General features: G+C 37.4%; 1 protein-coding gene across 1 annotated transcript in view; it reads right to left on the bottom strand.

Moving 5' to 3' along the window:
* The window catches only part of SPEF2 (sperm flagellar 2), a 72,531-nt gene that overhangs the window by 33,687 nt on the left and 23,202 nt on the right, over positions 1-15,642 (bottom strand). The window contains exons 11-17 of the mRNA XM_082782832.1: positions 12,625-12,844; positions 11,991-12,121; positions 7,614-7,717; positions 5,556-5,812; positions 3,767-3,875; positions 2,795-2,952; positions 1,641-1,780 (exon numbers count right to left, since the gene is read on the bottom strand). Of these exons, the coding sequence (XP_082638958.1) occupies positions 1,641-1,780; positions 2,795-2,952; positions 3,767-3,875; positions 5,556-5,812; positions 7,614-7,717; positions 11,991-12,121; positions 12,625-12,844 (1,119 nt within the window). The remainder of the gene's footprint in view (positions 1-1,640; positions 1,781-2,794; positions 2,953-3,766; positions 3,876-5,555; positions 5,813-7,613; positions 7,718-11,990; positions 12,122-12,624; positions 12,845-15,642) is intronic.

Raw genomic sequence — 15,642 nt, 5'->3', positions numbered from 1 at the left:
AATTATCTTCCCCTTTCCCCTCCACAGATTGACTCCCTAATGAAAAAAGGCAACAGATACAATTGCTAATAGTTTCCAAAATACAGTTTCCAAAGTATAGAATCGAAGATGTTACTGAGTACAAATACCAGGTTAGAGTCATGGCCAGATATTTCATCATCTCATAAGCCACTGATACAACACACAGTACCATAATGGTCTGAAACCAGGGCCCGGAGAGGATAAACAACATGACAGAGAGCACATACGGAAAATAACGTGCTATAATACTCAATTTGGAAAACAGGCGCAGCACAGTTGAGATTAAAGCAATCAGCATTATGACAAGTGACTATTAAGCAGGTCTAATACTTATACCAATTTTAGTTTAACACACTCTGGTCAGATCTGCCGTTATCTCAACCTTTCGTGCCCCACGTTGGGCGCCAAAAAGACTGTCGTGGTTTAACCCGGCTGGCAGCTAAACACCACGCAGCCGTTCGCTCACCCTCCCCCCTCCCTCTCTGGGACGGGGGAGAGAAATGGAAAGTGAAGCCCGTGAGTTGAGATAAAGACAGTTTAATAAGACAGGAAAATAATAATAATAATAATAATAATGATGATACAATGGTGATAATACGAAAGTAATAATAGTATGTACAAACAAGTGATGCACAATGCAATTGCTCACCACCCGCTGACCGATGCCCAGCCTAACCCCGAGCAGTCCGGCCCCCTCCCCCCGGCTAGCCACCCCTATATATTGTTTAGCATGACGTCAGATGGTATGGAATACCCCTTTGGCTAGTTTGGGTCACCTGTCCTGGGTCTGTCCCCTCCCAGCTCTTACTGCACCCCCCAGCCTGCCCGTTGGCAGGACAGAGCAAAGGCTGAGATGTCCTTGGCTTCGTATAAGCACTGCTCTGCAACAATTAAAGCATCGGGGTGTTATCAGCACTCTTCTCATTCTAAGCCAAAACACAGCATTCCACCAGCTACTAGGAAGAAAATTAATTCTGTGCTAACTGAAACCAGGACACCTTGGTGCTGGGGAAGGATACAGAGCAGATCATCTTGAGCGCCATCTCACGGCACACACAGGACAACCAGCACAGGATTAAGCCCAGTCAGCTTTTTGTGAAAAGCAAGTCTTGCTCAACAGCCTTGGCCTCCTTCTATGACAAGGTGATGCACTCAGTGAATGAGGGAAAGGCTGTGGATTTTGTCTGTTGAGACTTTAGTAAAGCTTTTGACACTGTTTTACACAGCATTGTCCTGGAGAAACTGGCTGCTCATGGCTTAGATGTCTGTATGCTTTGCTAGGTAAAAAATTGTCTGGGTGGCCAGGCCCAAGGAGTAGTGGTGAATGCAGCTAAATCCATCTGGGGGTCACAAGTGGTGTCCCCCAGTGCTTAGTACTGGGGCCAATTCTCTTCACTACTTTTATCTATGATCTGGACAAGGGGATCAAGTGCACCCTCAGTAAGTTTGCAGATGACACGAAGTTTGGTGGGAGTGCTGATGTACTTGAGGATAGGAAGGGTCTACAGAGGGACCTTGATAGTCTGGATTGATGGGCCAACACCAGCTGTATTTGTTCACTGTTTTATTCACTGTTTTTTCCAACCTAAATGATTCTATGGTTCTATGAATTAATGTACCTTGGGAAGTGGTTCATCTACATAAATCCATTCATCTGATCCTGGTTCAATTGGTGGTGCTGTCACAGGAATAGAAGGAACCAAATCTTGAGATGTAACTGGTAAAGGCTTTTTTCCTGGTAATTTTTCTTGAGCAGAACCTTGTATAAGAACATAGAATTAGTACATTCAAATGTATTTTAAGTAAACAAAGATATCTACGCTACGTCTATGCTGAAAATAATGAAACAGATTCAATGTTTCATTGTTAGGCATTTTTCATCAACATATATACTGATCAAACCAGTGATTCCATAGTTGTTATAACATCTCCTTCCAGTTAGGTTGCGTTTTGCAGGATTGATACTTTTCTAAAACCATCACTGTGAGAGAAACAAGAAGATAAAGATTTTGTGTGATTTTACAAAATATTCTTTACCAGGTAAACCAAGGTCAGTGGGTGTTGATATAATTCTGAGGTTCGTTATAACTATCATTATTTCAAGGATTCCCTGCTTAATTAAAGCACAGTTGTAAGCAGTTATGGTTTCCATGTGAGACTTGGGAAAGAATAATGTGGTGCAAGACACATATAGACTATCTTCTAAAAATCCTCAAGATATGAAAGTGGTTATTCAAAAGTCTGCCAATTCTGTTTTATTTGATACATATTTTCCCTTGGGTATTTTTTTTTCCCTTTTTATTTTTAAATGATTCTGTCCTTTGGGGTGATTAAGAGGAAACATGCAATAAGATGCACCAAAAGAAATGTTAATAACACTGCAAGTTATTCATATTTTTAAGCTGCTGATGATATTATGCCACATGGTAAAGATGCTAGCCGTAATACTTTAACTCAGAAGAAAGGACTGACTTTAGTAATCCGTTACCTCAGTGAATTTAAATATACCCAATTGACAGTTTATTTTAAACATATTAAAACCTTTTCTCAAATTACCTTTGCAACTATGTAAAATCAGTCTCTCTGAAACAGGGTAGCAGAAAAATTCAGAGTTCCAGGGCAGTTATCACTAACTCATAAATCTCCAAAGTCTTGCAGGGACAGTGAAAATTGGTAGTGTTTCCATATATTTGTATATATTAATCATTAGTATTAATTATAAAGAACAAAGTCTTTTTAATTAAATGTAAAAAGTAGGAACAAAATAACTTACTTCTATTCTGGTTTTTGGCAATTTCTCCCATTAGAATTTCCTTTACTGCTTTGCACACAAGACTTTCTTCTGTCTCTGCATTGACTTTCACTAGAATATTCTGATGGACTGAAAACCAGTTCTCTAATTTTGGCCATGTGTCTAGAAAGCCTGAAATTCTACAAAAATGATATTAAATTTTTTTAAATCTAACTACTGAAATAACTGCAGGAAAAGAAAACATTTTCCCAAAACTAATAAACAAAAGAAAGATCACAACATCTAATCCAATACTAAAGGAAATTCAGCAAATACTTTTTGAAAATATTTAAATGTCCATCCACATCAACCCTTCATTTTCAGCATCAGAAAATTTTCAAGTTATCTAGTTTTATATATTTGTTACTCTTTCTTGTCACAATGTAAGCATATGTTTTCTTCTATCACAACAAAAAACAATAATAATCAATAATCTAGTAGTCTAAAATAGAAGTATCATACATTTAGACAAAAAACTTGGTGTTCTTGATTTTGCTCTCTATGCAAAATAAAACAAATAGTAATTGTATAAAACACACAAAACTAATTTATTCTTTATTACTGTAAAAGCAGAAGATACCATTTCAAAAATTCTGTAACTCAAGCCATTTCACTCAAGGGCAATCACATTATATATGACATTTCTCTGATGTATGTATGCATACATAGATATGTAAGTATATGTATGTATGGTTCAGTCAATATATATCTGGAAAGGAAATTCTCCTTATAAAAATACCTTGGAAAAGCAAAACATATGAATTCTTATCTTTTAGGATTATTTGTGTCATGCCAAGAATCCACTAGCTCTTTAAGCTCCACATCAGATAAACTCATAAGTAAAATCCTAACATGAGGCATATCAGTACAATCATGGATCACATATGAAGTTCAGATTAATTACATGCCTAAAAATATGGTTCAAGTAACTTTTTTGTACTTCAAGCAACATACCTATGTAGCACCTGGTCCCTTACTAAGTCAATCTTCTCTTCAAGGATTTCAGCATCTGAATTTTGATTGTTGTCCTTCTGTTCCATTTGAGATGACTTTGATTTATGTGCTGTGTGGAAAACAGCATATATGAACATATGTTGAAAAAGGTAATTATACAAGTAGTGGTTGGCCTCAAATAAGATAATTATTAAAAGAAAGATTTTAGCTTTCCTTCATTTTACAGTTCTTCATCTAAAAACTGGGTGCCAGCTTCCTAAAAGAAAAGAAGGGTCAGATCTGAGTAAGGACCTGGAGTCAGTGCCTTCCCTCCTTTTCTGTTTAAATGCAGTCCATGATAATGCTAATATTTCCTGATGGATACTTTGCAGTCATAGAAATCTCCAGTTGTAGAGATGGGATAGTCTCATGGACAGACTACTTCAGGCTTAACTATTCTTACAGTTAGAAGCTGTTTTCCCAGTCTAATCTGAATCTTCCTTGAAGTAACTACTCCTTTCCACAACAGCAATAGACAGATAAACTATTGCACCTGAGGACAAGGTATCCTCTTTCTCCAAGTCTTCTCGAGATTAAAAAACACTTTAATCAACTAATTTGACACTTTTAAAAAAAACTTTATGATGTTTTTTATTGTTCCTAGGACTCTTTCTATCTACACATGACATCTTAAGAAATAAATTATTTTGGGATTATTGAGACTATATCATGTATTATCAAATTTTCAAAGTGTTTTGGCACACAAGGTCTTAAAATTAACACAAATGTTAAGTGCCTATACATTTATCTTGACTGCATTGTTAGCAAAACCTCTAACAATTTTGCCTCATTCTCATCCCACCTCTCCTTTCTTTTCTTTAACAAAAGTTAAATGCTGTTAAATTCAAGCCAAGTGCTATGAAACTGCTGCAGTAAAAACAATAAAGAATCTCCCTACAATTTGGACAATACAGGATGTACTTGTGAAAAGAACTCATGTTTTGCCAAGATGAATAAGAGCAATGAAAAGTATGTGGCTTGGAATTGAAACAGCCCTCAAAAGGCCTTTGATGCCTTTGTCAAAATCACCTACTTGCAGGTGTTCACTGACTAACTAACATATGACAAATGCAGTGTTCAATAGGGAACGAATGTTGGCACATCCCAGAGAAAGAAAGTTAGCTCATCCCTTTGTCTCTTTCCAAATGTGTCTCTTGGAGAAAAATACTATTTACACATACTCATTTAGAATGAGGCATATTTCTGCATTTGACGTAAGTTGTGTTTTTCTCAACTGCTGTTTTATGTGATAGCTAACACTAGCCACTGCACTACATCAGCTCTAGTGAGATTTCAGAACAAATAAAACCAAGGATATATACATGTACTTGCACACTTCTAATGTGCTTTTGACTGAAACACATATAAGTGATACTGTGAGATATAAAGAAATTGTGCAATAATGCTATTTCGCTCCAATGAACACGATGTAAGGGTAAACCTGATAAATATAAGCTAAATTTATAAAGTCATGTACTTCTAGACAAATAAACAGAGAACAGCCAAAGTTAGAAAAGGACTTACATATGGAGAGGAAAACTGACAGGAAATGATAAAAAATGTAATTTCATAATTATCTGAAAAATTAAAAATAATATATAATTTTGTATCCTAATTGCACTAATCAAATTGCCATTACATTGCAAAGTATTCAAAATTTAGTAGTTTCAATATTATAACAACCTTTATATTCCCCTTAAATCAGAATCTGCTTGTCATTTAACTTTGTAAAGGGTGGTTGGAAACTTACACTTCAAGCTAGCCATACGTTTCAGTACTGTCGTATCTGAAATATCCAATAATACTGAAACATCAAATGCAGGTAAGGAAACAGGAGGCTTGTTAGGGGCTCTGGGATCTGTAACAAGGGAGAGCTTTCCAGGGTTCATATCTTCTGCTTCTGCTTCATCTGGATCAACCCCTATATATGCTTTTTCAAAAAGCTTTGCCTGATTAATTGTCATTGGAAATCCATCCAGAATCCATCCCATCTCCGGCGGTGTTTGGCTATGGGCAAATAAAGAATCAGGATTATACAGTGAATTGACAGCATAATATTAACACCTAAAGAACAGCTTGTCCTAGCAGTCTTTCATTCCGAATTCAGTGTATGCAATACCCTCATGAACACAGAATATGACTACTATATTTGTGAAACAACGGATTTTATACCAGGAAATTAGGTCAAGTATAGCTAAAAGTGATAAACAAAACAACGTCTGAGCAGAGTCCCACAAGGCTCAGTACTAGGGCCAGTTCTCTTTAATATCTTTATCAATGATCTGGATGAGGGGATCGAGTGCACCCTCAGGAAGTTTGCAGACGACACCAAGTTAGGTGCGTGTGTCAATCTGCTCGAGGGTAGGAAGGCTCTGCAGGAGGATCTGGATAGGCTGCACCGATGGGCTGAGGTCAACTGCATGAAGTTCAACAAGGCCAAGTGCCGGGTCCTGCACCTGGGGCAGAACAACCCCAAGCAGAGCTACAGGCTGGGAGAGGAGTGGTTGGAAAGCTGCCTGGCAGAGAAGGACCTGGGAGTATTGGTTGATAGTTGGCTGAATATGAGCCAGCAGTGTGCTCAGGTGGCCAAGAAGGCCAACAGCATCCTGGCTTGTATAAGAAGCAGTGTGGCCAGCAGGGCTAGGGAAGTGATTGTCCCCCTGTACTCAGCTCTGGTGAGGCCACACCTTGAGTACTGTGTTCAGTTTTGGGCCCTTCACTACAAGAAGGACATCGAGGTGCTTGAGAGAGTCCAGAGAAGGGCAACGAAGCTGCTGAGGGGTCTGGAGAACAAGTCTTACGAGGGAGCTGGGATTGTTCAGCCTGGAGAAAAGGAGGCTCAGGGGCAACCGTATTGCTCTCTACAGGTAGCTTAAAGAAGGCTGTAGTGAGGTGGGGGTTGGTCTGTTCTCCCACGTGCCTGGTGACAGGATGAGGGAGAATAGTCCAGAGTTGCTCCTGGGGAGGTTTAGGTTGGATTTTAGGAAGAACGTCTTTGCGGAAAGGGTTATTAGGCATTGGAATGGGCTGCCCAGGGAAGTGGTTCAGTCACCATCCCTGGAGGTCTTTAAAAGACGTTTAGATGTAGAGCTCAGTGATATGGTTTAGTGGAGGACTGGTTAGTGTTAGGTCAGAGGTTGGACTCGGTGATCTTGGGGGTCTCTTCCAAAATAGATGGTTTTGTGATTCTGTGATCTGTCTTGAAGTTTTCAAGAACAACTTCTATACAAACTATTATCAGAGATGTAATTTCACTGTTTTCTTGAGGTGCTAACTTTTGCACTAAAGAAATAAATAGTAAAATCTGTTTCATAACATAAAGTTCCAATGGGAGTAATACAACTTACATGATATTCATATGAGAACTGAAGTGCTAATTGCTTATCAGGAGAGTAGACAATTTTCTGTCATGTAAGAATATAAAAAAATAAGTAACTTAACTGCCAAAGTATGAATGTTTGGATTATGTATTTCACATAAAAGCTAGAAGAAAAAACACTAGAACATTGTGAATAATTTCCAACTGATAAACAAAATACAGACATTAGTTATATTTAATGTCTATGTGATAGATGATTATTTTTTTACTTGCTGTCAGTGGTGCACAATAATGTCTGTGTAATTTAGGGCTAGATTCTACTGCTTTAAAATGAGGATTAACTAACTGCACTAATTAGCTCCACTTTCCCAGCAGAATACTCTAACGTTCCAGTAATGCACGGAATAAAGAGAAATGGCTGACTATGGCTCTACAAACTGGATAATTACACTCTCTATAACTGAGGAAAAAAGCTACACAATTTCATACTTAATAGCTTCCAACAGGATGGCAACTAGTAATTCATCAGGAATACTTTTTCCTTTCTTCAACAATTTCTGTGATGCAGCACCAAGCTGGGCACGTACAGATAGCTGTGGAAGAGTGCAGTTAGAAGAACATGTAAGATTCAAGTGCTCAGAATGCCCATGACACTGACAGTTAAAAAGAACTATTCTACTTTACATAGATTCTACTTTACATACTTTACTTCTATGTTCTCCATATATTTATTTACATTTATTGTGTTATTTATTAATCTTTATTGTGCTATTTATTTATATTTAATGTTTATTATCTATGTTTATTATCTATTTAGGAGAAATAGTTTAAAATTATGTAAAAAGACCTAATATAACTGAAATATCACTGAACAACATTACATCCATGAAAATGCCAGACAGAAATGAGGTTGAGAAATAAAGGATAATGAAAGCCAAAAGATTAAAAAATCAAGTGTACAAGTTATTCTGATTTAACTGTGCAATAATTCTGACTCGTGTCCAAGGTCACTCTGGTTTTCTCTACTCTAAATCCATTGATGATTTAATTTCTGATAGCCTGAAAGTAGCCTCAAACTGAAGTTTCCTATAGCAGCATTTAATTTTTTTAGTTCTATAGGAACCTTCCTAGTTTTTGAAGTACTCTTCAGCTCAACCAGTAAAGTCAAATAGATCACTGGAGAATTAAGTATTTATGAAAATAAAGAAAAGAAACCTTATCATGGGATGAATTATCTGCTTAGCACCATCAAGATAAGGAATACATTTCTGCTAACTCAGAAATGAAGAGGAAGTACCATATCTTACATAAATGTGAAATTAAACATTTCTGTAAAATTCTAGCTGCATGTACAACTCTACGCAACATACACAGGAATAGATTTTTATAAGATGTCTTTCTAAATTTCATACAGAAAATGCTTGCAGTAAGGTGAACAAATAAATGCAGGATGATGAAATGGTGTCACCATTCTGTAGTTTAATAAGATTTTAACTAAGGTATCTTTATATAGTAGCAGATAAAATCAAACTACAAACCTTGGACAGGTCACTCTGGCTGTTGTCTGGTTCAGTTTCTTGACTAGATGAATCATTTTTGATAGGACAATTACCTAAAATAGGTACATTATAAAGTTTGACAGTTTTACTTCTATAATATTTCTTACTGCAGATAAATAATAAAAGGTATGTGAAATCATCAGAAACATAGAATCATTGCATAATTCAGGTTGGAAGCAACCTCCAGAGGTCACATCGTTCAACTTTATGGTTAAAGCATCATCAGCTGAAAGGTCAGACCAGGTTGCTCAGGTTTTTACTTTGTCTCGAAAACATCCAATGATGGAGACTACCTCTCCATACAATCTGTTTCAATATATTCATGGAGAAAAGATATTTTCTTCTGTCTGGTGGAAAAGGGAAAGAAGAAGGATTTTTACAGATATCTCCACAGCAAAATGAAGACTACGGAAAACATGATCCACCTGCTGAAAGAGACTTTCAAAATGCTGAGGTACTTAAAACCTTCTCTCTCTCAGCCTTTAACAGTAAAACTTGTTTTCAGGAATCCCAGTCCCCTGAGATTAGCAGGAACGTCTGCAGCAAGGAGTACTGCCCAGTGTAGAAGGTCAGGTGCAAGACCGTTTAAGGAACACGAATGTGTGTGTAAGTCCATAGGACCTGATGAAATGAATCCAGGGGTCCTGACGAAACTGGAGGACAAAGATGCTAATTTTATATATGGGCCACTTGTTGGATAAGGAATTGGCTAGTTGGCTGCACTAAAAGAGTTGTGGTCAATGTCTCAATGTCCATGTGAAGACCAGTGATGAGTGGTGTTCCTGAGGGGTCAGTATTGGGACTAGTATTATTTAACATCTTTGTCAGAGTGATTGAGTGCACTCTCATCAGGTCTTCAGATGACACAAATCTTTGTGGTGCAGTCAACACGCTGGAGGGAAGAGATACCATCCAGAGGGACCTGGACAGGCTGGAGAGGTGAGCCTGCACAGACCTCATGGAGTTCAGCAAGGCCAAGTGCAAAGTCCTGCATCTGGACTGGAGCAATCCAAAGCACAAACGCAGGCTGGGAGGAGAATGCATGGAGAGCAGGTCCAAGGAGAAGGACCTGGGGGTACTGGTTGATGAGAAGCTCAACATGAGATGCCAATGTGCACTTGCAGTCTAGAAAGCCAACCATATCCCAGGCTGCATCAAAAGAAACATGGCCAGCACATTGAGGGAGGTGGTTGAGGGAGGTGATTCTCCCCCTCTATTCTCCTTTTGTGAGACCCCACCTAGAGTGCTACTTTCAGATCCCCTACACAAGAAGGACACGGATGTATTCGTACAAGTCCAGAGGAAGGCCATGAAGATGATCAAAGGGCTGGAGAACCTCTTGTACAAAGACAGGCTGAGAGAGATAGGGTTATTTAGCCTAGAGAGAAGAAGGCTCAGGGAGACATTACAGTGGCCTTCCAGTACTTAAAGGGGACCTACAGGAAAGCTGGAGAGGGGTTCTTTGTCAGGGAGTGGAGTGATAGGACAAGGGGTAATTGTTTTAAACTAAAAGATGTTTTGTTTAGATTAGATAGAAGGAAGCAATCCTTTCCTGAGGGTGGTGAGGTACTGGAACAGGTTGCCCAGTGAAGCTGGGGATGCCCTATCCCTGTAAGCATTCAAAGCCAGGTTGACCAGGGCTTTGGGAACTTGATCTAGTGAAAAGTATTCCTGCCCATGCCAGGGTAGTTGGAACTAGATGATCTTTAAGGTCCTTTCCAAACTAAACCGCTCTATGATTCTGTATCTCAAGTGGTCGAGGTTGCCATTCAGAGGGACCTTGATGGGCTGGAGAAAAGGGCTGTCAACACTCTCATGAAGTTCAGAAAAGGGAAATGCAAAGTCCTGTACATGTATATGGGAAGAAAAGTCTTGTGCATCAGTTTAAACTGGGGGTCAACTGTCTTGAAAGCAGCTGTGCAGAGAAGAAGCCTTGGAAGGCAACAAGCTGACTGTGAGTCAGCCATGTACACTTGCAGCAAAGAAGGCTGACAGCATCCTAGACTGTGTTAAAAATGTTGCCATCAGGTCAAAGGCAGTGGTACTTGAGCTCTACTCAGCCCTGGTTAGGCTGTATCTGGAATGCTGTGTCCAGTACAAGAATGACCTGGATATACTGGAGGAGGTCAAGCAAAATGCCATAAGAATTATTAAGGTCCCAGAATATCTGACGTACAAGGAGAGTCTGAGAAAGCTGGGATTGTTCAGCCTGGGGAGAGAAGGCCTGAGGAGAATCTTGTCAATGCTCATAAACACCTGATGAGGGGAAGTAAAGACCAAGTCAGAAACTTCTCAGTGATGCCAAATAAAAGAACACAAACTGAAACACAAGAAATTCCATTTAAACAATAAAATCTTAACACTAAAGGTTATGGAACATAGGAACATGTTGCTCAGTGAGGTTGTGGAGTTTACTTCCTTAGAGATGTTCAAAACCCAACTGGACACGGTCATGGACAACCTGCAATAGTGACCCTGCTTTAAGGAGAAACACTGGACTATGTGACTTCCAGAGGTCCCTTCCACCCTCAACACCTTCCTTTGGAAGTTGTTTTTAAGACGAAGCTCTCATCCTGGACTTTGTCTGTGGTACATCACAGTTGTGTAACAACCACATCAGCACTCTGTATTCTATCTCTGATTCTGACCCTGATACACATCTGTGGTCTTGAGTGTCTGATTTGACTCAAGACTTATTTTCATCAGCAGACTTATCACCAGACTAAGGTTCACACTGTCTCTGGACCTGGTCCTGACCCTGACTATAGTCAATATCCTCACTTTTTGTTGGCAAAGTGTTGGCCCTGCCTAACTTATTATTGTCTTAATCTCCTAGCTCACCCTCCCTTGTGGAGCAGCCTGCACTTGCTGCTTTCAGACACTACAAATGTGTGGAAACAGTAACTTCGTAATAGAAACTATGGTGAAAACTCAGACATGGATAACAGAAAGGCTAACTGCATTTAAATCTAATAAGATAAGAGTTAAATTACAATAAATTATAATTAAATAATATATATACACACATACACACCTTCGGTTTCATTGATAAATGTTTCTGTTAGAACTTCCAGTAGTGATGATTTTGACATGTTCATCTGGACCTTGTATCAATTAAGAAAAGAAATTATGAGAAAGGAAACTACACATTACAGAAAACCAAACTTGTGAATTGAATATGTCTTGAAGTCTTCTAAGTCAAAACTTAAAACTAAGTAAGAAATTGAAACAATATGCTTTTTTTCCTTATACGTGTCACTCTCTTTTCCCTGTCATACCCAACATGAAAATTAATAAAAATGCTTACTTCATTTTGTTTCACGGAACTCTCTGCTTCCTGTGAAATTAAGCTGTGTTCACTTTTCATTTCATTTTTAAGAAAAGCTTGGATGGCCTCCTGAACCAGAGTATCAATAGATAGTACCTGAATATTGCAAACTAATATAAGAAAAAATAAGATAGTTTTACAGTTTGAGCTGATCACACATAGACACAGACCACTATTGAAATTAAATTAATTCTGAGAAGACATGCAAAAGCCTAGTACATGCAAAGCAACGTATAGTTCCTTTTGTTTGGGCTTTTGATGTAAGTTGTTACCACTGTCTTTGCTCTGTGACCACTATACAGCATATAACCACAATCATACAGATGTCTGCTAGTCTCTTCCATGGAAAAAATCCTCAGAGAATTTAAAATCATTTTTAAATTCTCAAGAAATGCAGAAGTAATACTACTTTATGAAAGTTCATGTGTTTTTATCTTATTTTGGAAGATAATGAATGAATGACTTGCAAGGATCTCCTAGAAAATATGGATGCACGTGTGTTTCAAGGATAAGTAACGCAAGGATTTGCCCAAACAAATGTCATTCTAAGAGTTGGATTTAAAAACAATTAAGTATTTTAAAGAAATTTAAGCTAAAAAAAAAAAAAATCTACCTTTTTCAAGAAACTTTACACAGGTAGTTTTTCCACTAAAAAGTTTTCCCAAAATGCATCCCTTAATAGGAAAAGAAGGAAATACAGGTAATGAAGATTTGGGTTTTGGAGGATAGAAGATCTCCATCAGTCTACGAAGCACATGACCCAATATGTTATTATTATGAGGAGGTTTGTTTTCACTGTTATCTTCAGTTGGACACCATTCCCCTGTCATACTCTGTATAAATGACAAATTATGAGACAATTTGTCAATATGCCTTGTCTTTCATCTTTCTATATATGCCATTACATAAACAAATATACAATAACCAAATCTGAACAGTACTTAAAAATAAAATATTTTTAGAATAGAGCCTTGTTAAAATCAATAACTGTCATTATCTCTAACCATTTATTAATATTCACTAATAATTAGTTGAGAGACAAGTACTCCTACAATCATTTTTACAGATTGCTAGATTCATTTTTTAAATCCCAAAAACATGAAAAGTCATTTCACCAATATGACAGAATGAATCAGTAGCATATTTGTGAAATATTATCCTACCATTCAGCGTTCTAAAAAATGGGCAACATTATTGCCCAGTATCACAATGAGATCTTTGAAAATTCAGAAAAAGATTTCAAATACAGTTATCTGCCTAATATGCAGTCAATAGACAAAAAAACACCTGCCAAACCCTAATACTCCCCACTCCCACACCCCCGATGAATTACATTAATCAGAAAAGAAAGGAAATACTGAGTAGAAAATTCCATTTAATCTGCACTGAGATTAATATAAATTTATCAGTGGTATGAGTTACAAGCATACAGCTTAATGAGGCTGTCTCTTACTGACAATTGCACTGGGAGAAAGATGAGAATGGAAAGATATAGTCAGAAGAACTGAATATATTTTTTGCTGCTGTATTATTGCATCTTATAAGGCTAGGAAAGTAACAATGAAGTACATGTGAAGTTTATGCTATAATAAGCTAAAAGAGGACATTCTCGTATGCAGCATAATACTAGTCTTATTTCACTTATTATTTAACTGGAGGGTAATAAACAGCTGTCTGGAAGATATGTGGACTAGTAATATTTCCAATTAGATTTTGGCTTGTCATCTTATTTGGGGTTCACACTAAAGGGCTGTAAGGCACAGTCAAAAGTTTCAGTAAGGAAATTTCAACACAGAAAAAAATGAGGGAAAATAATGTTCACAATGAGGGTGGTTAAGCACAAGAGTAGGTTGCACAGAGAGCCTGTGGAATTTCCATCCTTGGAAATATTTGAAAGCTGACCAGCCAAGGCACTGAGCAACCTTATCTGATTTAGAAGTTGAACCTGCTTTGAGCAAAGAGGTTAAACTAAATGATGACCATATCCCTTCCAATGTAAACTATTGTATCATTCTATAAATTAAATATTTAATTACATCACCTAGTTTCATTCAAAGTTCTACTGAAATACAATGTTTTAAATTCATGTTCTAGGTTGGTTTTGTTTTTGTTTTGTTTTGTTTTTCCTGACTTTACTATTTACTTTAGGGCTGGAGTACCTCTCCTATGAAGGAAGGCTGAGAGAGCTGGGAATGTTCAGCCTGGACAAGAGAAGGCTCTGGAGACTCCTTACTGAGGCCTTTCAGTACTCAAAGGGGTCTTATCAAAAGGAAGGAGAAGGGCTCTTTACTCAGGTACATAAATATAGGACAAGAGAAGTCTTAAAAGAGGATAGATTTAGATTAGACATTAGGAAGCAGATCTTCACTGTAAGGGTAGTGAGGCACTGGAATGGATTGCCCAGAGAAGCTGTGGATGCCCATCCCTGGAGGTGCTAAAGACCATGTTGGATGGGGCCCTGGGCAACCTGATTTACTGGGTGGCATCCCTGCCTATGGCAGGGGGGTTGGAGTTACATGATCTCTAAGGATCCTTCCAACCCATGCCATTCTATGATTTATGATTCTATTATAAATTATATATTGCCATAGCATACTTTCTAGTAACAGAACTAGATCAGCGTTGACTTTGAACATATATGCATTAGATAAAATAACACCATATAATTTATTATTACTATAAATGAAAATGTGACTTTTTAACCAGTAAAAACAACAAAAAATATTTTTGAGTTGCAAAATATCCACTCTCTGACCTATCCCAGAGAATGTATTTTTTAATATGTAGTGGAAAAGATATGCTTAAAAAAATAAAATCCTTGTTCTATCTGAATCATTCTCCTTTAAAATTGTGAGAAAAGATGTTATCAACTATTTTAAATTCTATCAAACCTGTAGAAAAAATGAATTCCAAATGGAATGGGTTTCTTATTTGAAGTAATCACCTTTCAAATTTCTTGTCTTTTTCTTTCCAATCTAAAAGATTGCTAGATTGAATTTGTCTTTGTTAAAGTAGCTTACATGTTAGAAACAAGGCTTCAGGTATCAGGCCAGAGTTATATGACTGCCAGTCAACACCCTCAATGATAACTGCAAATTATTTGATATTTTGGACAGTGCCTACTGTTATGTTTAGTTTGGGGGATTTTATTAACTTATGAAGTGATTACCCACAACTGATCATGTGATAGTTTCCAAATATTTTCAAGCTCAGTCTAATATAGAATGTACAACATACTGATAGTGCTTTATTTTGTTCTTTTATTTTATCATATGTTTCTTTTAGTCAGCATTCTTAATATAAACTTATTGTTTTTGAGAGATGCCAAGTTGCCTGTGCCACGCTTTTTCCTCTGTGATGAAGAAAATCAGCATAAATTTTACCAGAATGCCCTGCCAATACACTTTTGTTTAGATGAAATACTCTGAAGGAATTAACTGTTCACTTAGGTTTTCAGGTGACATAAGTATGTATTGGTGTCAACAATTTTACACAAGTTATGTTGTATCAGCTTTTGATGAACACTCATTCAGTAAGGCATAAGACTGGAAAAAAAATGTGAATGTGCATTTGAAACAGGTTGGTAGTGAGAAAAATGCTTTAAATTAAATGTTTAAATGTTCACTTTCTT

The sequence above is a fragment of the Aythya marila genome, assembly GCF_965140915.1.
Source record: "Aythya marila genome assembly, chromosome: Z".
Taxonomy (NCBI): Eukaryota; Metazoa; Chordata; class Aves; order Anseriformes; family Anatidae; genus Aythya; species Aythya marila.
This window is presented reverse-complemented; position numbering and strand designations above follow the sequence as displayed.